The sequence below is a fragment of the Passer domesticus genome, chromosome 2 (genome assembly GCF_036417665.1).
Source record: "Passer domesticus isolate bPasDom1 chromosome 2, bPasDom1.hap1, whole genome shotgun sequence".
Classification (NCBI taxonomy): Eukaryota; Metazoa; Chordata; class Aves; order Passeriformes; family Passeridae; genus Passer; species Passer domesticus.
The window spans coordinates 8,359,555-8,383,228 of record NC_087475.1 but is presented as its reverse complement, the minus strand read 5'-3'; the positions used below and the strand labels follow the sequence as shown (position 1 = coordinate 8,383,228).

General features: G+C 52.1%; 1 protein-coding gene across 13 annotated transcripts in view; it reads right to left on the bottom strand.

Annotated features, from left to right (window-relative positions):
- Window positions 1–23,674, bottom strand: part of BCOR (BCL6 corepressor) — an 82,457-nt gene that overhangs the window by 24,046 nt on the left and 34,737 nt on the right. For 8 of the 13 annotated variants that reach the window (XM_064407323.1, XM_064407326.1, XM_064407322.1 and 5 more), the window contains 6 exons: window positions 16,560–16,689; window positions 14,987–15,065; window positions 11,255–14,083; window positions 10,511–10,564; window positions 9,863–10,046; window positions 236–517 (listed from right to left, as the gene is read on the bottom strand). In XM_064407323.1, coding sequence (XP_064263393.1) covers window positions 236–517; window positions 9,863–10,046; window positions 10,511–10,564; window positions 11,255–14,083; window positions 14,987–15,065; window positions 16,560–16,645 — 3,514 coding nt within the window. In that variant the 5' untranslated portion in view covers window positions 16,646–16,689. Of the gene's footprint in view, window positions 1–235; window positions 518–9,862; window positions 10,047–10,510; window positions 10,565–11,254; window positions 14,084–14,986; window positions 15,066–16,559; window positions 16,690–17,172; window positions 18,446–19,625; window positions 19,686–23,674 lie in introns of those variants that run through there. The other 5 variants (XM_064407329.1, XM_064407332.1, XM_064407334.1 and 2 more) reach the window with 3 other exon arrangements.

The window sequence follows — 23,674 nt, the reverse complement described above, 5'->3', positions numbered from 1 at the left end:
TGGCTACAGTGGCCAATGACTAGTGCTTTATCCTTACATACCAAGTTTTTTTATATATACATATATATATACACATATATATACATACATATATATACATATATATAATTTAAAGTGAAATGACAGTGCTCACATTAGTAACTAGCAAGTTCAAAAATGGAAACACATTAAGCCAAAGGGACGTTCCTTTCACAAGACATTCCTTGAGAGAAACCAAAGCAAAATGCTGGCTTACCTTTGGAGTTCTTTTTCTTTTTTGCTTTTGATATAACTTCATCCTGCAGCTCATCCACAAAGCTTTCATTTTGGCTGCCATCATTTTGCACTCTCTCACCAGAGTGTTTACGTTTCCTGTCCAGACGTGGACATGAATGTTGGCCAAAATCTTCTGTTGGCTGGTCTTCTGCCTTTTCATATACAGAATGTCTCTCTAAATAACATTTCTCATTTGAGAGATCTTTTTCCTCTGGAGTTTCAAGAAAGTGACCTCGGTTGTTTTCTGTACTAGAAAAGTTACCTAAAAATAAAAAACAAACACCACAAGACCTAATAAATACCATACAATTCATTGTGAGAAGGCTTTGCTCTCTGATCTCTTCAATGTCATCTCCATCACGAATTACGGCTCATGAGGCATGCAAATAAACACAAAATTGTACTTGGGAACAAGTCTCCTCTGCCCAGCCCAAGGCAGCAGTTTTCTCAACAGCTAAGCACAAAACTCCCAAATGCACATTACTCTGTGTTGTTTTTACATTAATTTAACAAGCACAATATTCACTACACTTGTATCCATAGAAACATCACAATATGCTTTTTTAAATAAAGAAACATCTTTACAGATCATCTTCACAAACCCTTTTCAGAAAGCAACCTCACCCCCCTAAACTGTGGCAAGTAACAATCCAGTTCAAAAATACCTTCTGATGACAGCCAAGTATTAGTCCTCCCTTAATTCCTAATCTTTCACTAACTTCTCCCATCAAATTGCAGAGTCTGACTTAAAAGCATTCATGCCTTCTTCTGGAGATATAAATGGGATACAGAACACGCACACACGGACACAGAAATACCACTAAGAATAGCTGTGATATTTTGCAAAAAAGCACTACTTGAATCCAAGGTTATAAAAAGGCTTCCTCACTTCAAGGAACCAACCAGTCACTGTACCTCACATGATCTCTGTCACCTCCTTTTAAAACAGACCTCACTTTTTTCAAGGAGTATTTCCAGCAATAGCAAGAGGGTGAGCTCTGAAAAGCTTACTAGAAACTAGTCTGACAAATTAGCCACAAAAACACCCAGGTTGCCTCGCCCACACTAACTCCAGCTTCCCTCCAATACTGTTTGCCCAAATTCAGAGACAGCCTATGCAATTTTAAATGGATGCTTGATTTAAAATTACACTTAATCACCATCTTGAATAACGCTATTTTCTTGGGTTTAACCAAACCAGCAAAGGCAAGGTTAGGCAGAGATGCAGTACAGACTTCAACACAGATAATCAGCTCCTATTTACAATTCCCACAAACAAGTTGGGGTTCTCACATGTTTTAGCCCTCTGTCTGACCAACACTCCACACCTCTGCCACTGTTTGGCACACTCTATATTCCATCCTGCTTCCCCATGGCTCACTGTCCCTTTTCCTCTTCCTCCTTCTCGCCCTTCCTCCTTCTCCCACTTCCCTTCCTGCAAACACATTTGTTACTTTCCTACCTGGACTCCAGACAGCTCTGCTGCCCTTCCCTCCTGTGGATCCTCTCTCCCTTTTACCCAGATTTTTACAGGTTGCCCTTGTCCAGCCTGGCCTTCAACTTCTCTTCCCCTTATCAGGGCTGACACTGCGCCCCTGCAATCCCTTCTCCCTTCCTGTGCCCTCCAAGACCCACCATTGGCAGCATCTGGAGGCAGGCCAACTCTATCCCACTTTATCTTGACCTCCCCTTCCTACAGCTCTGCCAACCCCTCCTGGTTTCAAGACCATCCTCGAAATACCTGTTGTCAGCAAAGGAAGGCTGGGGGAATGGCAAGAGGAAATTTCCCTGATGAGTTTTCTCCTCACCACAATCTGGAAATGGCTCCAAGTAGCACCAAGGGCTCTGGAAATGTTTGTCGGCACCAGAAGACACCCCAGCATAATTTTTACACTGCTTGGGAAGCTGCCTGCAGGGCTGCTTGTAAAACAGCACAAGATATCGGCCAAGAAAAATCAAAACAAAAGCTGATTTTCTGCAGGCGAGCGGGAGGCGCGGGCTGTTCCGCTGCTCAGCGATGCTCCTCTCTCTCCACAAGGCCGTCTGGCCAACACATGCTCCTTCCAAGACTTTAAAATGCACTTTGTCACACTTCTTCCAGCCAACAGCGCTGAGATGTTCCAGAGAACAGGTATCTCAGCTTACTACGGCCGTGCCTCTGCATCGCAGAGTCCCCCCGGATCAGAATGAATCTGGCAGCACCCTGCGCTCGCACATCTGGCACGAGGACACCGCCCCACAGCTGTACCCCATAACCACACCAAAAGCACCAGCAGTCCTGTTTCACACAGCTCAAAAGCAGCTGGCCCAGCCACGTTTTAAGTATCACAATAGAAATAAATGCGTCTATCGGATTTCATTTTACATTTTTAATGCAATCTGCTATTTTTCTCCTTTCATAAGGAAACATTATACTTCTGTGGTCAGTTTCCCTGAAGAGATCAGGTAAGGGCACCCTCAGCCCCTGCTGCCTCAGAGCCTTCTCATCTCCAGCAGCACCAGCAGCTACCCGCCATGGTTCCTGCTGAGAGTCACTACACTGGGATAGCTATCCTGCTCCTAACACTGTCTGGCCTGAGAAAAGGCAGGCACATCCTGACCAATTCCCAGAGAAGCTCCTGCAGGGTCAAAGGAAGTAGCAGGCTGTAGGGGGGGGCAGGGGGGTGATGGTCTTAATCTTTACGGCTTGCAGGAAACAGCAAGCTAATTCCAGCCTGCCACCACCGAAAGCAACCTGCTGCAGATTAATTCCCTCTCTATCTGCAAGAGGACTTGGCACGGGGATGTCGAGCGCTGAAAAATAAAGAGGGGAGAGACCTCGCTAACAGCTTGTCACTGCCAGCCTTCCTCCGGGGCTGGGAACAACAGCACACACCTATTGTGGTTCATCCAAAAAGCCCTGGCTGCCAGCAGCTCTGTGACACTCTGCTGCCCGGTGACATCCCAGAGGGACCCTCGGGGGAGCAGAGCTCCATCTCCAGTGACATCCCACAGGGACCCTCGGGGAGCAGAGCTCCATCTCCGGTGACATCCCAGAGGGACCCTCGGGGGAGCAGAGCTCCATCTCCAGTGACATCCCAGAGGGACCCTCGGGGGAGCAGAGCTCCATCTCCGGTGACATCCCAGGGGGACCCTCGGGGAGCAGAGCTCCATCTCCGGTGACATCCCAGAGGGACCCTGGGGGGAGCAGAGCTCCATCTCCGGTGACATCCCAGAGGGACCCTCGGGGAGCAGAGCTCCATCTCCAGTGACATCCCACAGGGACCCTCGGGGAGCAGAGCTCCATCTCCGGCGACATCCCAGAGGGACCCTCAGGGGAGCAGAGCTCCATCTCCAGTGACATCCCAGAGGGACCCTCGGGGGAGCAGAGCTCCATCTCCAGTGACATCCCAGAGGGACCCTCGGGGAGCAGAGCTCCATCTCCAGTGACATCCCAGAGGGACCCTCGGGGAGCAGAGCTCCATCTCCAGTGACATCCCACAGGGACCCTCGGGGGAGCAGAGCTCCATCTCCGGTGACATCCCAGGGGGACCCTCGGGGAGCAGAGCTCCATCTCCGGTGACATCCCAGAGGGACCCTGGGGGGAGCAGAGCTCCATCTCCGGTGACATCCCAGAGGGACCCTCGGGGAGCAGAGCTCCATCTCCGGCGACATCCCAGAGGGACCCTCAGGGGAGCAGAGCTCCATCTCCGGTGACATCCCAGAGGGACCCTTGGGGAGCAGAGCTCCATCTCCAGTGACATCCCAGAGGGACCCTCGGGGGAGCAGAGCTCCATCTCCAGTGACATCCCAGAGGGACCCTCGGGGAGCAGAGCTCCATCTCCAGTGACATCCCAGAGGGACCCTCGGGGAAGCAGAGCTCCATCTCCGGTGACATCCCAGGGGGACCCTCGGGGGAGCAGAGCTCCATCTCCAGTGACATCCCAGAGGGACCCTCGGGAGAGCAGAGCTCCATCTCCAGTGACATCCCACAGGGACCCTCGGGGAGCAGAGCTCCATCTCCGGTGACATCCCAGAGGGACCCTCGGGGGAGCAGAGCTCCATCTCCAGTGACATCCCAGAGGGACCCTCGGGGGAGCAGAGCTCCATCTCCAGTGACATCCCACAGGGACCCTCGGGGAGCAGAGCTCCATCTCCGGTGACATCCCAGAGGGACCCTGGGGGGAGCAGAGCTCCATCTCCGGTGACATCCCAGAGGGACCCTCGGGGAGCAGAGCTCCATCTCCAGTGACATCCCAGAGGGACCCTCGGGGAGCAGAGCTCCATCTCCGGCGACATCCCAGAGGGACCCTCAGGGGAGCAGAGCTCCATCTCCGGTGACATCCCAGAGGGACCCTTGGGGGAGCAGAGCTCCATCTCCAGTGACATCCCAGAGGGACCCTCGGGGGAGCAGAGCTCCATCTCCAGTGACATCCCAGAGGGACCCTCGGGGAAGCAGAGCTCCATCTCCGGTGACATCCCAGAGGGACCCTCGGGGAGCAGAGCTCCATCTCCGCAGCTCCGAGGCAGAAATCCCTCTATCCCTCTCAAGGACCGCCCGCTGCACGCGCGGCGCTGCGATCCGTCCCGATCCGTCCCGCTGGCTGCACTAAGACCATTAGGGAAGCGGCATCTCCGCCCGCTAATCCCGGTTGTGTAATCAGCCTGCACCGAGGCGGGAGCGCAGCCCGGAGCCGCGGGACGTGTCCTCGCCTGCGCGCTCCGGCGCTCCCGCAGCCGGATTTTCAGCGCCAAGGAACAAAGGTCACTGGCTGCTGGGGACACGGGCTGCCAGGCTCTCCTCGCAGCCTGCACGGACACGTCGCAAGCCCAGAGGTTCTTTCCCCCTGGCACAGCTGCGGCTGCCTCACGGAGAGCAGGCTCTATTAATATTTTACCACCGGATTCCGCTCCGTCCTCAAACTGTTTTGCAAGCAACCGGGATCAGACGCAATGTCTCCCCAAATTAAGATACAAATGTCAACAAGAAGCACAGCAACATAAGCATAATGTGCGTGCCCAACAAGGATGAGGAGAATTTATTTGCTTTTGTTCCCACCACCCCCCTCCCGTGCCATGTATCTACAACATCCTTTTCTCTGCCTGAGGAAGAAAACAACAACAAAATACTTGGGAGTTCTCATTTCATCATTATTCAAACAGTGGCGAGGTAGCCAGAAACACAGGATAAATGCTGAGTTCTCATAGCAACACACCTCTATGAGTAAGGAGATTAAACTCTTAAACGTGTTCCTTCCTCAAGCCTCCAGTATTTGCCAGTCTCACACCAGCTGTGACAACCAGCACCAACAATTCAAACCATTTCTCACTGTCCCACCAATCTAGAAAAAAGGAGGAATTAAGAAGATGCTTCTTCACAGCTGGTTTCTGTCTGAAGCAGTATCTTCTTAGTGCATGGGTTACAATCTCACAAGGAACAGTTACAGACACGCACAAACACGCTACCCAAAAAACTTTCTTTCGTTTTTTCATCTTCCTGTTGCTGTCAACTGCTGTCAACAAGACCAGACCCTCCCATTCGATGCAAACAAGGAAACACATCTTAGTGTTTAAGCTGTAGATTCCTTTGTTCAAATAACATGGCATCTAAAAACAGCCTTTCCTCTTCCCTGGAGCAACCTCTCATTGCGCTCACTTATATGCAACGCACCTTTTATTCATCCAAGAACAGTAATGACTATCCAAAAGCTAAAACCCAGTATTAAGCAAGGAGATCCCAACAACAGTAAGAAATTCCCTAAGATATCCTCAGAATTCAGCTGAGTATCCCATGGGGCAGAGGAAACCCAGCTGATTTCATTTTTCCCCTCCAAGTACCTCTTCTTCTTGTGAGCTTTCCTCATTTTTTCATTCAGCCCAAGCCTACCACACTGCACAAACAAGCAACCACCACTTTCAGTGCACAGACTTTTTTTTTTCTTCCACTGTGTCCTGTGGCAGGAAGGTAATAACTGACCAGGGCAAAGGACATGTTTACTGCCCCCATCTTTCATTTGTCCCAGTGTACACACAGCCCAGCAAGAAAAAAGAAAAGCAGGACATCACCATGCAAAGGGACACTGGCACCTCACTACAACGCTAAGATCAGTTGTGCAATGTGTTTTGCACATTTACCTTCACACATATCAACTGCCTTAACTTCTTCCTTATGACCTCATGCCTTAAGATCAGGCTTCTAATATATTAGGGTAATTTTGCCCAGCTAAGGCTTAAACAAGCAGTGTCTTCCATCCTAAAAAATTAAATAAACAGGTGAAGTCATGCTCCCCAGTCAAGAAATTCAGTTTGTAGAATTCATTCAGTCTTTCACACTCGGGTGTGATTTTCAGAACCTCTGGAAGAGCTTTGTTATGAACCGACATGCGATCATCACATGCCCATATTGATGCGTGTGTGCCAATAGCTTAAATCACTTGATCTCTGAACAATCCTATGACTCATGACATATGCATCCCATAATTTATCATGTTTGTGCTATGAAAATGCACTGGAGCAGCATTGCCTCAGCAACATTTACAAGTCACCTTGGCAACAAAGCAGCTTTGCGGCTGCTCTCAGATGCCCGGTCTCAGATGCCCAGCAAAACCTAGATGAGATGGGAGAACTGAAGCACTTCTAATTTACTGATCGGCTTTAATTGCTCATTAATTAGCTAACACGGCTACCTGCCTTAAATTGGGCCTTAAAAAAAAAAAAAAGGGCAAAACAAAAAGCTAAACAAAACAAAAGCCCATCTCTTCCACCCTTCTCCAGGAGGTTCGATGCTCAAACTTAAGAGACTCCCAGTACAGAAAATCACGCACTGCCAAGTCAGAGGAAAAGTTTAAGGAACCGGATATTGTGTGCTTCCAAAGGAGTCTATACATGTGCAATGCAGCTAGGAAAAACAGCAAGTCCTAGGACAAGCTGAAAAAAAAAGCAGTTTCCATCCCACCAAATGCCTCTGTAAGCATCACCTGCCGGTGTTATTTAGCCTTTTGTTGCACTGGCAGGTTTAGAGGAGCCAAGGGGGCAGGCAGCTGCCAGGGCCCGATCGGCGCTGGTGCTCCGTGCCAAGCGCGGCCGAGGCGGCAGCAGGGGAGCCCTGGGAGCTGGCTCCGTGCCACAATCACAGTTTTGGATGCAGTTTCCTCCTTCCCCGCCGACATCAGGCAGGTGAAGTGCTGGCAGTGCAGGCAGAACAGCCTGCCGGTTTCACTCCCAAACTCCCTCCTCACACAGGTAAAGGCAGGGCTGTTTCATTTCCAAGCTAGCGCCAGACAAACATGAAACACGGGGAAACAACTTTTCCAGCAGCAACATCGCTCGCAGGAGGCAGAAAGGAAACACAAGAGGCTGCAAACCATCAGCTCATTCCCGTTCAGGAGCTTTAAAGCCAAACACACCAACAGCGTGGTCAGAAACTGGAGGCAAAGGAAGGCGAAAGATCAGCAGCCCTGGCTCCCAGCGAAGGGGGAGAGAAGGCAGAGCTCATCACCCCTTTGCCCGTCGCTCAGTGAGAGATGCATTAAGGCTGCTGGTGGCTCAAGCCCCAGCAGAGAGCTGAGCCACCACAGTAGAGGCATTCAAGAGGTGTGAAACTCGGTTTCCTGATTTATCAGCTGCTATCCCGAGGGGCAGGAGGTGAACCACCACGATAAAAAACTTTTACTGAGACCTGAATCTGTACTGGTAAGTATTTGCTGCTGCCCAGGCGGGCGTACAAAAAAAAGGAGCTCCCTCAGCAGAACAGATCCGTGCTTTTAGGAGTTTAGACATTTGGCCAAAGTCTGAAATAGCCTGTTAAGTCAGAGCTAATTAGCAGAGGAAAGGAATGAACTAACATAAGACTGAACACACTTTCCCTGCTTCCAACAGTTATTTAACAGTCTCAAACAAATTTTAGCCAGCAGATTCAAGTGCCAGAGATCTCGCTAAATGGTGAATTTACAGACAAACCATATCATCAGCCTTTTGCAAGGATGGGAAGAGGGGTTTCAGCATACAATTATGCTCTACACTCATCGTCTCCACACCCCCCACAAGCAGCCCCATGTCCCTGAGCAAGCCTGCCTTCCCTCCCTGTTAATCCCCTGTGCCCCCTCTCAACTCCAGAGCCCATCATCCCCCCTCTGCTGAACTCTCTGCAGCCAGAACCAGCCAGCAGGACTGCTGCTGCTCTTCTGGCTCCCCTGCACACCCAGGGTGGAATTTAATAGAGGCCATCACCAGGGCATCCCTGAGGAGCAGGGAAGGCTGCAAAGGGGACAGCCAGGGCAGCAGCCTGCCCAGCTCTCAGCTTTAGCACAGGGACTGCAAAGGCAGCTGTGCCTTCCTCCCCGCAGCCACCTCGATACAGCCTGGAGAAGGAAAAGGCTGCCCAGCTTCCAGAGGCTCAGCCTGCCTCTCCCCACCCTGCTACCCTCTCCACTTCCACAATTAAAACTTTCCCTTGCAATTTTGCCCTGCCAATTTTTGTTGAGGCTGTCATTTCAGTGATAGCAGTGCCACAGTAACTTGAATTTAGGTGAGTAACTGAGCAAGTACAATTGATCAGCATGCTGTCTGCCAAAAGCATTAACCAAAGACCAGAACAATCATTCAAAGTTATTAAATTGTCTGAATGAAATTTTCTACTAGCCCTACTCATGAATCTCCACCTACCAAAGAGCACACTTAACCACTGAGTTACACAGCCACACATACACACAGTGCAGTCTGCAGTACAATTCCCCTTGTTTTGCAATGCTTTCAGCATAATCTTTTTTTCTGAGTTGTTCAAAACAAAGTAGCAACAGAAGGAACTGATCCATTCTTTAAATACCTAGGTAAAACAAAACAAACAAAAAAAAGGTGGAAGCATATGACAGAAGCCATATGCTTACCAAGAGTGCAAACAAAAAAGAAGTCATCTTTCTTGCATATAGTAAAAAATCCCCTAATACCATTTTTAAATTTTTATCTTGCTTTTAGGACGCTGCATTTCCATAGCCCTCTGACACCCTGTAACAGCCTAGAGGGAACAGACAGCCCCACAGGGAGTTTCACAGACTCTGCCTGCAAGAACCTGTGCCTCACAAACCTCCCAGCCACCGCAGCAGAAGTCACAGGAAAAGTAACTTCTTGTCATCTGGAGTTGTTACTGCCAGCTTTTATGGATAAGCCTGGCAGATCACATCCCTCCCCACTTCCTTTCACTCTTCTGTCCTCCATCCTTGCTCTGAAGTCTGCAATATTGGCGTATCTCAGTGCTGCTGCAACCCCAGGAAGCTGAACTCCTTCTTGCTTTTCTGTCTTCCCCCACATCCTTTCTGTATTTAAAATAGAACCTTGGACCTTTGCTTTCACTGGCTGAGGTAGCACCCCATCAGTTAAAAGGAGGATCTCTCTAAGGCAGTGACAGACAGTAACTATCTCCTGAAAAGCAGGTGCAATGGCAACAAGGAACTTGCAAGCCCCAAAACAAGCACAGAGGGTACCAGCCACGGCAACTCAGCACCTGCAGAGGATGAGGTCAGTGACTTTCACCAGCAACACAGCGAGAACACGGAGCTTTGCTTGCTTTGCTGCAAGCTGCCATGGCAAAGAGATACATACACGCTTCAGAAAGCCATCTAAATTCGCTTACATCTGTCATTGTCATTTTGGTCAGCAATGGCATCTTCCAGAGCAACAGACTTTGGCTTCTTTTCACTGTTTCCTTTCAAGTTTTCCCAATCTGCCTGGCTGAATCTGCAGACCTCTGAGTCTTTGGTAGCTGTTTGGCCTTCTCTCTCTTTCATCTCCAACTCTGAGAAGCGCATCATTGCACGCTAGAAAGAGAATTGATATAAAAAAAAAAGTCTTGCAATAAAAACTACTTCATTTACCTTACCTTATATGAAAGCATTTCCAAAAAAAAATTGATTCAAAACCAGATAAACAGCTAAGGGTAGGATTTTAACACACCTGACTTTTAAAACAGTGTTCTAGCATCTTATAAGCAAATAGCCACACAATTCTTTCATATATAAGTATATATATATATAAAAGATTATATATAAATGTATATTATATATATAACAAAAACATTCCATTTTGGAGGTAAAAAGAGACAAAAACAAAAAGAAACAAAATAAAATAGAATTATAAAGAAAAAAAAAAAAAACAACAACACAAAACCGTACAATGAATAAAAGACGACCATGGCCCACAAACTTCCCTTTGTGTATTTGGAAATGAAATTTAACTCAAAGGTTTATGTAAGAGTCTAGTAATAAAAATTTGAAGAACTGACCTCACAGTAAGCAGCAGGTAGACATAAAATACTGTCCTCTTGTAATCCTTCCATCTATGTAATTAAAATGGGCACTCAATGGATCATTTAGATAATTTCATCCATTTTTATAAGCATAAACCAATTCTTTTCTTAACAATGCAAAACAATTTGGCTTAACTCATCCCTTCATTAAAAGTAAAACACCCTAAGAATATTCCTACACAATATCTGTCTATCATCCCTTAGCATCAACCTCAATACCACTCCTACTCTTCGCTAGGCGCTCACTTGGAACCAACGTTGCCTGAGACCCACTAATGCATGACTGCAACTCCTCAGCATCCAACGGCACGTTTGGCATACTAATCAAAACTTCTGGGTAGGCTGTGCTGGCTGGCACTGCAGGCCAGCTCAGAAATTACAGCCAGCGCCAGGGTAACATGCATGCCTGTCCGACTCCCCTCGAAACTGCACAAACATTGCATTAACATGCATTAACAACATTTGTATCAGATCTTAGTAAAAGCCCTTTAAAGCTGGCTAGCCCATACATTCCTACAAGCCACACATACTATTCTTTACATCGCCTCGCTCTCATTAATAAACTTACTTTGCTATTTAAAACCATTTATGGCGAGTACGCCCCAACAAAAAAAAATTTTCTGGTCTCCCCACCTGTGTCTCTTCTTTCAACTTTAAAAACTCAACTGTGACTTGCAACAGAGAAATAACGACACGAAGCGCGGCGGTTGTTGGACTCACCTGCAGCGCCCGCTGCTCGCGGCTGAGCTGGCTGGAGTCGGCGTAGAGCTCGGTCGTCACACACTTGAATCGGTCACCTACATAACCGGCAGAGTTTGCGATCCTCTTGGCCAATTTGGACGGCTTGGGTTTCAGTGTTTTGCCATCAGCAGACTCCGCGTCGTCGGCCCCGTCTTTGGTATAGGTCTGGCTGGCATCGATGCTCGGCGGCGCGGTCCCCATGCAGAATGGCTTCGCGTCCTCCTGCACCTTGCCAAAAGCCAGAGCCGGAGCATCGCTCTCGTGCGCGCTTTCCAAGAAAACAGGAGATGGCTGGACCGCCACTCTCTCTTTAGGCTGGCTCACAGATAAATCTTCTTTCCTTAAGCCGAACACTGATGAACTCTGGGCTTGCTTGAAATTATAGGTTTCGTGAACATCATTATTTCTTCCAAACTCCTCTCTCATTACAATAAAATCTCTGTGCTGAGACGCCTGCTCTACCTTGTGCTTTGTAGGGTCATTAGTCTGATTACTGCTCTCTGTAGCAAAGCTGGCTTTCGTTACATTTGCTTCACTTTTAGCTTCTTGCTCGTCTCGCAGAAGATCCGGGAAAAGGTGTTTGTCGCTTTTTGCAGAGTTTTTACTATGGCCAGAGTTCTGGTGCAATTTCACGCCCTTGTCACTGGGCATTTCAAAATGCATCTTCCCACCGCTCTCCAGGAGCTCCGGCAGTCGGCCCCGCAGAGCCGGGTCCTCATAGCGGACCCTCTCGTGAGACCGTGACCTCCGCTCTGTCTTCTCCTCCTTACTGATCTCCAGAGCTGAATGCTGCAACAGCATGGGGTGCACCATCCCCACCCCCAGCGCATCCTGGTAGGTCATGAACTCCCCCCTCCCGGCTGGCAGGCTGTAAGGGAGGCCGGGTTTGGGAGCCAGGTGGGTGGGGTAGAGGCTGCCGTTGGGCAGCAAGACAGGGTGAGGGTAGACATGTCCCTTCCCATGGAGGGTGAGAGGGCTGATGGCGATCCCCTCCGGCACTGGATACGGGAGGTAGCTCCTGGGGTAGGGCAGAGGCGGGGAGCGAAACGCCTCGTTGGGCGGCAGGAAGATGGGGCTGGAGGCCAGGGCAGTCTCGGCCGCCTTGAAGTTGGCTTCCTGACCGCAGGACTTGGCCACCTTACTGCTGTGTTTCGCAGGGGTGGCGACGGGCTGCCCCACGTGCTGTATGACTGAGGCGGTGCTCTCCGCAGAGCTCCGGGCCGTCTTGGCGCAATCCGCGTTGGCATTGGGAGCGGGTGATGCTGACGCTGGCCGTCCCCCTGCTGAAACTGTCCCTGACACGCTGCCAACCACTGCTTCCGTGCCACCCATCCTGGGGCAGGAGGAACTCCGCGGCTGTGGCATAACCCAGTCCAGTGCCTTGTTTTTCAGTTGGACATTCTTCCCAGCCTCCTCACTGGGGCTGGGACCAGGAACGATCCAGGAGGACGGCGCCGTGCTGATGATTTCGGGTCTGTAGATGGGGCAGCTGTTCCCGGGAGAAATGGTTTCTTTCTGAACGATGTCACCGCCTGGCAAGTGTGTCCCCCCTCCTGCCCTTCCATGCACCAGCACTGTTGGCATAATTTTCTTACCATGGTCCGACTTGCCAGCGGTTTCCGCATCAACCACTTTCGCTGACAAGTCCAGTGGTTTGTCGGTGACATCTTTGGTTGGGGTCTGCTTTTCCAGGAGTGGGGGAGACCTGCTGTCCTTCCGGTCATGGCCAGCTTTCCGTGCATGGGGGGCAGATGGCAGGGGTGCCTCCCCAGCATCACTGCCTTTGGGAAGCTTCCCATTGGAGAGGCGAGCAGGTGGAAATTCACTGCCGATGTTCACGTAGGGCTTTGGGAGCGTAACAGCAGAAGAGGGAGAGGTGGTGATCCTGGGGAAATGTTTGTGGAAATCAGCATAGGCATCCCCAACCTGGGCAGGCAGGGGGAGGCGGGGAGATGGCCGGGGCGAGTGTGGCAGCAGGAGAGCAGGATCTCCTGGCAAGTTGGCAGGGGCTGGCTTGGCGGTGGGGACCCGGGGCTGCTTGCTGCTCTGGATGTGAGGGTAGGCGTGCGTGTCGACCGGGGTGCCCGGGCTCACACCCATCTTCCACGACAAGCTCTTATCCGGACAGTGCACCAAAGGTGGGATTGCTGGAGAAGCTGAAGCAGTCGAGAGCCTCATGGGCGACGCCAGCGACGAAGGGATGTGAGGGGCAACGTAGTGGGAGGGAGGCAGGTATAAAAAACGTTCACCGTTCGTACATACGGGAGAGTAAGCCAGGTGCTGCGGTAAGCTGTAGGTGGACTGCTGAGGTAGCAATGCCTTGTACATGTTCAACGAATACTTATTTGGTGAGTCAAGGAAAGGGTATATGGTGGGCGTTGCACCCTCCATGTAGGGGTTTACCCAGGGGAGCCTTAGGTAACTAGCACCATTGACACCGAGGGGACTCTGCCTGTCACCTGCAGCTCGGTCCAAACCCAGTGTCTCCCCTGTTGGGACAGAGTTTTTTTGTATTCCAGGTGGTGTTTTGTATATAGCGCTGAAGCCGTTCGGGGCTTTTCCAGAGACAGCTGCGCTTTCCACTGCTTCGGGGGGATTAGACTTGAACTGTATCTCTGGATTTCTTTCAGGAGTAAATCCCAGGCTGGCTATCGAACCCGTAGCATCCCGCGATTTTTCCGAGCCAAGTCCACACAAACTGGAATAGACAATGCTACTGGGCACTCTGAGTCCTTCTCGCATGAGCCCAGACCTGTCCATACTCAGGGCTGCAAGACTGTCGATGCGATGTGCTGTAGTTGCATCCACCTTTACAGAACAAGAAGCATGTTACTCTCACATCTCACTAACACAACTACCATTCAAGCTACAGATAGATCAGCATTTTGGACGAGAAACAGTAACAATGCAAACATGCTGTTTGTTGTGAAAACGTACAGAGGGTGATTACACTGGAAAATGGGAGAACGGGAACCTAGAGAGTAATACGTATAACACCACAAACATCAACACCAATCTCTCCAAACCCAAAATTCAAACACAGCCAGGAACAAAGGTGTGAGGACTCAAGTAGCCAGGAGTGGCCCAGAGACAATGCTGAGACACTGCTCCTGTGCAACTGGCTTTTCAGTCCCAGCCCTCCCAGAGCAAGAGGACATGGGCTGTGGCATGGAGACCAGAAAGAGAAGGATTGAATGCCTCTCCTCCTCATCCTCATCCTCCTCCAGGACCTCTCCCTCCACCGCAGCTCTGCTCATCACAGCCACATGATTCATGGGGCAAGGAATCTGAGGATGCAGCATGAAGAAAGGTCTGCCATCAAATTTCCTTCCCACTGCTGCTCCCCCTGTGGACTCTAAGGAAAGAAAACCCCACCAACTTTGCCGGAACGTTGGTGCTCTTAATGATTACACGAGCTATTTTTGTCACACATGCTGGTATTCTGCATTACTCGTAACAGCAAAACTAAGAATCTGTCATACAACAACACATATCACAAAGAATCAAGATATTAACAAGATAAATAAACAGAGCCCAAACTTCACTGTTCCACACAAACAACCTGAATGTGCCCAAGCCCACTAGGGCTGCAACAGGAAGGTGTTTTAATTATTTCTCCAAATGGATCATGTAATAACAGCCAGGGGCAGGAGTCACAGTGGGGAGGACAGGCACAAATTCATCTGCAGCACGAAGCTTGTAACTTCTTACCACACTGTGATTCAGGTGATTTTCCTCCCTCAACTCCAGTCTGCTTTTCGGTGCATCACCATCATTAACGGGAATTTTCCTATTGAAAAACAGAAGCTTACTATCTGAAAACATCCTGTGCAACTCGGATCAGTGCAGTATCATATCACCTCCATATTTTGATTCCCCTAGAGAAGTCCCATGAGATAATATATTTATCCTTCTTTGTACACATACATGCTGACTACTTTGAAAAGCAAGGACCATTTGAAAATAAGCATAAAGGATTTTGACAACAAGAACACACCAAGTACATCTCAGAGCAACCTCTTCCAAATCAAGCAGTTTTTGTCAAGGTCTTCTCTTTTGCTCCTTGCCCTTTCCTTTTTCCAGGGGGAGAATACCCCATTTTAAACATACGCTGCTCATATACCATCCATAAACACTGCTGAAGATAAAATTAAAACACACACACTAATATCATATGAACATCAGCTCTTCCATGCTTAAGAGGGAGCTGCACATCTGTGCCATACCAGTGTTGCAGCTCTGGGACTTGTTATCACAGAAATCACCAATAAAGAATATACCTTAGTGCCAAATTTCAAATCCCAGGGATAAAAATCACTGACATGCAGCAGAAGGAAAGTTTCAGCATTACCCAAAAGAACTCCTTTCAATCGAAGTGCTTAAAGGCATATCATCACCATAAAGCAGAAATGTGATTTTAACCCATTTGTTTTTAAAAGATTCACCGTCCCTGCTAGTAGCACATACAGTTATTATTCCTGAACAACTGGGAGGAAGTGGGGAGGGAGGGTGAGAAAGCAAAGTGAGATGCTTGGCTGTTTTCCTTCAGCTGATGTTTGCAAATAGTATTCCCTGTAAAGAGCAAAAACTTCCACCAGCTTTTTGGAGGCTTTTCACACAACTGTGAGAACAGAGAATGAGAAGAGAGAAAAGCACTAAAACCACACAAATCTGGCACAGAGAACTGGAGGCGCATCTGCAGCTTCTGTCCAGCATCATTTTGCTTCTTAAAGAGCTGGGATTTAAGGGAAGGGGACACCTGCCAGTCCCTATGTCATCCCATCAAACACTGTAATTTTGATAATCAATTGAATTATATTCAGCAGGAAAAAAAGGTGGGGAGGAGGAGAAATTCACTTGTGGGAGACAGACACTACTGATCCTATTTCACATAACAAGCTGTTGGTCCAAAGGCAGGGAACACCAAATTGCAGGCACAAGCGCCTCTGCTGCAGAGAATCACCCCAAGAAAACATGCGCTATTTGGTTTAATTCCCCTTCACGAATGCAAAATAATAAATTAATTGTAAAAGAACATTCAAAGGTTGCTTTGGGTGCGTCCCCACTTCACTGACCCAGGTTGCCTGTTCCATAGTAAATCAGCATCTGCTCTACTGCTCTCAGGCACGTCTTGGCTCTCTCCCTTTGCCCTCCCTCCAAGCTGGGCTGATCTCAATTCAAGGTGGCAGCTTTCTGCTCCAGTATTAGGGAAGCGAGCAAACTCCGAGACCTCGCTCTGCAGAATTACAGTGTGGTTTAACTTGCCAGAAGCTTAAATATTTACCTGTCTTCATTAATTCCACACATGCGGACCCTTTCATTGCTCATCCAGCTATGAACGTTGCCATACAGGGGAGTTGCAGAAAGCATGACGTCTTCTTAAAAATCAACGCCTTTCTTCACGGTTTTATATTCTATTAAGAAAAAGAAAAGAAGAAGGAAAAAAAAGAAAAAAAAAAGTTGAGGAGATTTGTCTAGGAGGAAGTGCAAACATCACAGCGGAGCAGCCAGCCTCCCTCCGGGTAATTAATAATGAATGCAGGATTGGTGCGGGGAGTGAGCTGCCTACGTTAACCGCTAAGGGAGATACCCGGCAATAAAGGAGCAAATTGAGGGCATTTATAGGTCAGAGGAGATGGATCTTTTCCCCAGCGCACATCCAGAAAATTAAGAATCATTCCAGACTATCGACAAATAAAAGTTTCTCCACAGCATTTCATTTCCACAAGAAATGACTCAGCCAAGTCCACACCAGTCCCCAAATCTTCATCTCACATAGACTGAACCAAGGAGGGAGACCCCGTGAGCGTGGGGGGACATTCAAACAGCCCACAGGCACTCACAAAAGCATTATGAACACACGGGAGCAGGAGAGCATGGCAAGAACAACCACATACCGCGTGTATTAGCTACGCTGATTGCTGATAAGGCTTTTACACGAGGACTTAAAACTGAAGAGACGCTGCTACAGAAGGCATCTAAATAAAACCCTCCCTTTTAGCGTCTGCACACGACTAACTTGGAGAAAGGGGTTAAAAATAGTAAGTGGGTTGGCGAGCTCCCCACCCCTTGATTTGATTAAGCGAGGAGCCCTGGTGACTTCTGCATTGGAGCTGCTGTGCTGCTGCTGCTACTGCTGCTGCTGCTGCTGCTGCTGCTGCGAGTGCTTTCAGTAATTCAATGATGCCTGCTCACTCCAGGGAAAGAAATCATTAGCGGGCTCACTGGAGAAGTATTAGCAGTCCAAGAGGATCGGCGCCGTGTGCAGCCAGAGAGGCAGGTGAAAGGTAACCACGTTTTCACGTCCAGTGGCAGAGAGGGAAAGGCTTTTCCTCCCCTCTACCTTGCCTAATGCCACCTCCGCTGGCATTAAATTCTAGTTTGCTGCATGAGCGAAGTGTCAGGACAAGCTGCGTTTTATTAACAGGATTATCGCGGCGCATGATTTATTCCAGTGCAAGATTTTAATTGCTCTTCGGAGGTTGAGTCGTTTCTTTTGACTGAGCTTCAGCCTGCATCCTGCTGCTAAATGCTGGGTTAATAAGTAGGGGGAGCCTTTAATGCACAGGATATCCCTCAGCTCTTCCTCTCTCACAAAAATAGAAGCCTTTAAGCGGGAGGCATGATACTCCTTTTACACACACACAAGCCAGTAACGGGCGATTGACCACTGGGAGTTTAATGCCTAACGTCTCCCAAAGCATCCATGCTTCCCCAGCAAACTCATTTCCTTTGTCAGGCTACAAAATATGCAAATGATCACTTTGGCATTTAATAGGGAAGAAGCCCAGATTGGGCCTTTAACACAATACTTCACACACGTTCAGAGAGGTTTAAGAACTGAAACGGCAGGAAAGCCTTGTTCCCCAACACTTTTTTCTCCCCTCAGAGAGGCCTTTTGTGCAAAACTCCACGTCTGGAACAAATGTATATTAATGAAACAGCGCGTTGACCCTCCTTTCTCCACAACGGTTAGCTTTTCCTAATGAAGTCCGCACAAATCGCCGCGAGGAAACAAAAATCCACGGAGGTTAGTTACCGCGCTATCATTCAAAAGGAGTTATTTCACTGGAAAGACGTTTTCTGGACAGATTTACTGGTTTCCAGATGCGCCGCTCGTAATGTTTTCAATAGAGGCAGCAGCAGCATGGAGAGAGTGATTTAGGGTTTTACGTAAGGTTAGCAGCCACCCCGTGCGCCGCCTCATCCGTAAGGGACAGACACCGGCTCAGCCTCGACGGCACAGTCCCGCTCTCTGTGCCCAGCTTCCCTTTGGGGCCACGGCTCCTCAGAGGGGCTGCCTGCGCTGGAAATGTATCATTAAGATAAGGCGAGGTGCCTGAACCAGAGCCCATCAATCCCCTGACACGTGCAGATAGCGAAACGCTGAAGTTGCATGGGGGGAGTGAGAGCTTCCCCAGCCAACAGCGGGTAATCTGGAGGCCCCATGTCCCACAGCCACCACCACCCGAGCAAGGGCAAAACCCGCCCGGCCGCAGGGATGTGGTGGGATGTCCCAGGGCCACCAGGCAGGTCAGAGCCCTCGCCCCCGAGGGCTGCCAGCCCCTTCCCCGAAGCCACCCCTCGCCGCTGGGTGCGCGCGTGTGTGCAGCTATAATCATCGCCGCCCTGATGAACTTCTTGTGAACTGTTTAAAAGTGGAGGTCTGCTGAACGAGCAGCGGCGCCACTGCCAGCCATAATTTCATTGCAACAAGCAGCAGACTTTTAACTCTTCGCACACCCTCTCCCTCCCCCCACTCCTCTCCCTCCCCACGAGCAGCTGCCGGTCGGGGATACCGGCTCACAGAGGCTCGGCCAAACGCCGGCAGCGCCACAAGCGCTCTGCGCTGCGCGGACGGGGGGGACAGCGGAGGGGGCGTGGGGGGCACCGCACCTATTTATACACCCGGCTTCCGCGGGGGTGGGCGCAGCCGCTCCCGTTATGCAACCCCGACGGCGGGCTGAGCGCCCCAGCGCACGGAGGAAACCGAGGACACGTCTCTCCCTCCCTCCCTCCCTCCTCCTGTCACCCACCGGGCCACCGCCAGCGCGCCCCAGGGCGCCGCAGCCCCCCCGGCCGCCCCCGCTGCGCTGCGCGGCGGGGCGCGGAGCGGGGCTCGGCAGCCGGAGCGCGCACGGCATTTCCTCCGGGAGGTGTCTGGCCGATAAAGCCATTTGCGGCTAAATATAGACGGTGATGCACGGAGGAGGGAGGGAGGGAGGGAGGGAGGGAGGGAGGGAGGGAGGCGCGGGGTGGGTGGAAGAGAGTGAGACGCGCAACGCACACGCGGTTCCGCAGCGATGCCGCCGTGTGAAACCAGTTGTGAAAAGCGCCTGCAAGCACTAACCTGCCTCCCGGCGTGCTGCCCAGCGGGGCCCCGGCGTGCCGAGCCGAGCCGAGCCGAGCCGTGCCGTGCCGTGCCGGGAACACCCACCCACCCACCTCCCGCGCTGCCCGCGCCCCGCCGGCCCCGCGCCGCAGAGGCAGGCACAGGCACACACCGCACTGCTCGGGCAGCTGATTAAAAAGGGAAACGTTTGGGTCTCCCTCGCAACGTCAACAGACTTTTGGCAGCCATTGACGCCAGCAGCAGCAAAGTTTTGTTAACACGCTGCTGGCGTGGAAACGAGAAAAACCCGATGCCCGCGGGGAGGGGGAGAAGGAGGAAGAGGAAGACTCCACTTCTCCGTGCCTCCGGGGGAAAGAGGAGGCGATGGCAGCGCCACCCGGGACGGGGCAGCCTGCTCTCCCCCCTCCCTCTCCACCCCCATGGCCCCGGGGTGCCTGCCGGCGGGTTTGCGAGGGAAAGCCTCGGCGAGGGGCGTGGGGGGCGCCCGGAGGAAGCCCGGCGGGGCCGGCGGCTGCAGCGAGCCAGGAAGCGGGCCGGGAGGAGAACTGCAGCGGCGCACGAGTTCCCTTTTGGCGCCTTTACTCTTTTCCACCTCCGAGCTCCGCCTGGCAGCCTGCCAGTTTCCACTGCACAAGCCACGGAGCCGGCAGCAGCGGCAGCGCAGCGGCAGCCAGCGGGGAGGGCTACGCGGGGTTTAAAAAAAAAAAAAAACTCTGCGAGAGCCGATGGCACTGACGGAGCGCCGGGAGCTTCGGCAAACAAGCCAGCCTTTCGGATATTAAAAGCGATGCAATAAATTACCGGCCTCTGATCCCTCCCCCACATCGCCCCCCCACCCCCCCGGGCCCCCTTTCCTCCCAGTTCCAGGCCACTGGAAGGATCATTTCTAGATTTGTGAAAATCCCTAAGAAGTGAAAAGCAATCGGGGGCTCGTAGCGATCTACTTCGATTAGCCCTCAGCCCCGTTCATCTGGAGCTTGATTTAAAGGGCAGCGCTCGCACGGTATTTATAAGCTTAAATGCGGGCTGATGTTTATGAATGTGTTTAGGTACCTCGTTTATCTTGTACCTCCGACTTATATATTTACGACTTATAGGAACAACGACCTGTGCCACGGCTAGAAAGGAGACTTCAGAGACGCCGTATTGCTGCACCGTTTACAATGCGCCGTATAAAGCTCTGGCAGCAGCCAGCGATCTAATATTAGACAAGTGTTAAAAGAATAGGCTTGGCTGCGCTTTTTATATATATATGTATGAAAAAATAAAATATACTGTGGGGGTTTTTTATGCAATCTCCACACGACATCACCGCTAGTGACACGTTTTGTAAACCAGAGGAGGAAGCTGCAGACTAAGTAGCCGCCGCACGGATCCGCGGATTAGAGAAGAAGTTTGACCTTTACCCGGGACGTGTGGCATTTCATTTAACCATAAAGCTAAGCACAATGCGCCAGCGAGATCGCTAAACCGATTTAAAATACATATAGAGCCACGCACGACAGTAGTGCATCTCGGTTTAGGCACCGGGCAGGCACCACGAGGGGGTCGGCGACTATTTTAAGGCTCTTGCCGCAGCCACCCCCCATCGCTCCCGTGTCCCCCGTGTCCCCCCCTCCCGCGGCTCCCACACCGTCACGTGTCGAGCAGCGACCGGGACTTTCTGCCGTGTAAACACGGCGCGGCGGAGCCGACCGGGGGCACCCGGGGCTGCCGAGCGCCAGCGGGGCATCCTCCCTGCTCCGGCCCCACGGGGACACCCCCAGGGCGGCGGGGCTCCGGGGCGCCCGAGGCAGCGGCGGCCCCGCGTCCCCCCCGCCGCCTGTCACGCCTCGGACCCTGCACAGAGCGCAGCGGCAGCGCCGCGTTCCCCTTTCCCATATGCTGCGAGGCGAATCATTGCATCGCTCTCAGCTGCCGGCGGCGGCCAAAAGGGGGGAGGAAAAAAAAAAAGTTTTCAATTAATGATAAGCCTAGGAACTGGGGAGGGGGGAGGGGGAGGAGGCCAGTGAGGGAAAGTTAAAATGGCTGGCGATCCTTCAAATAACCCTGGCTGCCTTCCCCTGGAGCCCCGGGGGAAGACCCGGACACCTAGGCACACACAGGCTCCTTTAGGCCAAGGCTGCCTCGGGCGGCCCAGGCTGCCTCGGCACACCGCGGTGCCCACACCTGGAGGTTACGGGACATTCGTATGCCGGGGGCACTCACATCGTCCCCCCGGTTGAACCACACCGCGGGGGTGCGACAGAGAAGCTGCAAAGGCTCCCCCACACACACACACACAGCGGGGGGAGGTGGGGCGGCTGGTACCCAACTTTGAGGCATCACCGCACGAAGGATTTCCCGGAGATTCGCGGGAAACACCGACCCCGTCCGCCGCACGGGCAGCCCCGCACCGCCGCCACCGGGGCCCCCCGTCCCTCCCCCGGCGCGGGCGATGCCTCAGTCCCCCAGGCACACTCCGGGGGAGCCGGGGGATTCCTGCCGCCGCTCCGGGAAACGAGGCTACTGGAGGAGGCGGTGGCGGAGGAGGGAGCCACAAACCGGCTCAGCCGCAGGAACCCCGGGCCCCCCGCGCAGACGGGGGCCCACGGAGACAGCCCGGGCTCCCTTCCTCCCTTCGCCCACCCGCCGCGGCATCTCCCGACCCAGGCCGGCCGCGCCATTTTAGACACACACACACAGACAGACACACACACAGACAGACACACAGACACACACACACAGACACACACCGCGCGCGCGCACGGCAGCGAGGTTTCCGCTGCCGCTGCCAGAGACAACAGGCAGCAGCCGAGCCCGGGCTGCGCAGGCGGAGCAGCGGCAGCAGTGGGAGAGAGGGACACACACACACACACACGCACACACACACCCACGCACCGCGAGCCAGGCAGAATTGTGCATTTCAGGTAATTTAAGGCCGCATTCCCGGCGCAGGGAAGGAAAAGCGCAGGCCTGCGCCCCACCAGCCCATTAACCCGCCGCGTAATCGGCATCCCGGGAACCCTTCATTGTTGCCTTTATTCCCTATGGCTTTTGCTTTCCAGGAGGGGGATAGAAAAGGAAAAAGAAAAGGGGGGGGGGGAGGAAGGGGAAAAAAGGAAAAATACCACCGAGCCAGCCCCTTCCCCCCGCTCGTCCCCCATTGTTCGTCCGCGGGAGGCTGGGAGAGCGCAGCGCCACGGGCTCGCTACGAGCCGGGCTCCGGCGAGCACTCCCCTGCCCCCAACAGCTCGGGAAACTTAGGAGGCAGGGTGGGGGGAACCCCCCCCAACACTGAATACAAAAGTCCCAGCGCTCCTGCGAGAGTTGGGCGAAGGCCTGCGCTCACTTCCGCAACGTTATCCTTGCAGAAATACCGGAGCACGGCCCCCGTTTCCTTCCCCCGGCCCCCGCCGCACCCCCGGGGCGGGGAGTGATTAATGGGCCATACGCCCTTGGTTTCCCTCCGGCCAGCCCGGCACGCAGCGCTCCCCGGCGCGGAGCCGCCGCGGCACGCTGGGCGGGGGCGGCCCCCCCACACATCCGTCGGGGACGCTGGGAGATATTGATCACGGACGACTTCATTTTGCATAACTGCGGCTGACAGGGCCTGTGGTTCCCTCGTTTGCGGAGCAACAGCTTCGCGGGGCTGATGGATGGGGAGCGGCTCCCTGCGCTCCCCCAGGCCCCGCTCCGGGGGGAGCGGCTCCGCGCCTCGCGCAGCAAATGGCCGCGCACAACAGGCGAACATTAAACTTAGGTGCCTCCGTCTCTGTCTTACCTAGCGCGGCCAGCATGGAAGCCTCTCGCTTCCCGCAGGGCTTTGTCTGCACAGCCACGCCAGGGCCGGGGACCTTCGGCGGCTACATGCAAGAAAAAGTGCTTGGGAAGTTGGGGGGTTTTCCTTTTTTTTTTTTTTAATTCCCTCCTCCTCCCACCAACAAACAAATAAACAGCCTGGTTTCTGCTAAACAATGCATAAAAATTAGCCTCGCCCCAAAGTTTATGTCGGGTTTATGGCGCTAACGCTCCTCCTTAATGGGAAACGCTTTCCCGAGCACTTC